The sequence below is a fragment of the Etheostoma spectabile genome, chromosome 21 (assembly GCF_008692095.1).
Source record: "Etheostoma spectabile isolate EspeVRDwgs_2016 chromosome 21, UIUC_Espe_1.0, whole genome shotgun sequence".
NCBI classification, from domain to species: Eukaryota; Metazoa; Chordata; class Actinopteri; order Perciformes; family Percidae; genus Etheostoma; species Etheostoma spectabile.
Window position 1 is genome coordinate 23,634,120 of NC_045753.1, and position 1,311 is coordinate 23,635,430.

The 1,311-nt window shown below is 44.9% G+C and overlaps 1 protein-coding gene across 6 annotated transcripts in view; it reads left to right on the forward strand.

The window, feature by feature from the left end:
- grid2ipb (glutamate receptor, ionotropic, delta 2 (Grid2) interacting protein, b) overlaps positions 1 to 1,311 on the forward strand; it is a 43,047-nt gene that overhangs the window by 23,040 nt on the left and 18,696 nt on the right. For all 6 annotated transcript variants that reach the window (XM_032503301.1, XM_032503302.1, XM_032503303.1 and 3 more), the window contains 2 exons: positions 136 to 288; positions 509 to 664. In XM_032503301.1, the coding sequence (XP_032359192.1) occupies positions 136 to 288; positions 509 to 664 (309 nt within the window). The remainder of the gene's footprint in view (positions 1 to 135; positions 289 to 508; positions 665 to 1,311) is intronic.

Here is a 1,311-nt window from a genome sequence, read left to right on the forward strand (position 1 = left end):
ATGTGAAGAAATTGACAATAAAGCAGACTTTGACTTTGACTTTAGCTAAAAGTCCATTAACCTTCCAGTATTTACATCTGTCCCTCCCTTTCTTCATCTCTCTTTTTCTCTCCCTCTCTGTCTGTCTCTTCGTAGGAACTGTTCCCATGAGAAGGTGGTGTCCATGCTGCAGGGCAGCGGGGCAATGCCCACTCTGGTGGTGGAGGAGGGTCCGTCTGAGTACTCCTCAGACCAAACCGACCCGGAGGACTCTCCAAGCCTGGCCCCCACAACGTTACCGCGCTCCAGGTGAACAATGCACACCGCACCAACAAACCGGACATTTTCAGCAGCTCATGGTCTGTCGCTACAAGCAAACTAACATCAGACACCTCTGTCAACAGTGACGCTGCATTTTTCAATAAAGATGTCAAAGGAGAAACAATACTTTGTACAATACATGTATGAAAGAATACATGTATGAATTAACAGAATAATGGCCCCCTCTCCCCCTCTGCCCGCTGTGCAGGTCTCCAGCCCTCAGTTCTCTGCAGTGGGTGGCAGAGATTCTTCCGCCGAGCATCAAAGTCCACGGGCGGACCTTCAGCCAGCAGCTGGAGCACCTGCTGACCATCCAGGAGAGGTACACAGTCTGCAAGGCTCTGGAGACCTTCTTCCAGCACAGGTCAGTGGGACGGAGGGTCAATTAAAAGGATGTATGAGGAATGAGAAACACAACGGTCTGCAGTCTATAGCAGAAAATAATGTAGCTTACAAATTCAGTTCTCAGTCTGTCAAACTGTCTTTGGCAAGACACTCGTTAACTAGTTAGCTTTTATTGACATAGGTGTAGCTGTTGCCTGGGAAACCTTTCTTTTACCATACTCAATATATAGTAATGCAGATGAAATAGAGAGACGTGGAGTTTATGATGGTGATAGGACAGTGAGAGAAAAAGCAGTAAAAAAAAAAAAAGCAAATCAAAAGGGATGGATGGAGCAATATCTCTGCAGATGATGCAGGCATGTAATGCTGCAGGATTATGAGCAAATTTACCCATTGAATTTTACAGTACATGCATACAGTATAAACCCCCGAAGGCCTTCTACGGTACTGTACCATATCCTCCTACCTTTTCAGCATCTCTTTTCATCCTGTATCTCATTCTCAGCTCTACGTGTCATTACAGGTGCAAAGAATCTAAATCAATGCTAAATCCTTACATCATATGCTAACCAATTACCCAGCAGTATACAGGGGTTGGTTTGGTTATATAAAGATGTGTGTATGTTATATAAGGATGCATTGTGTGTGTGTGTGTGTGTGTGTGTG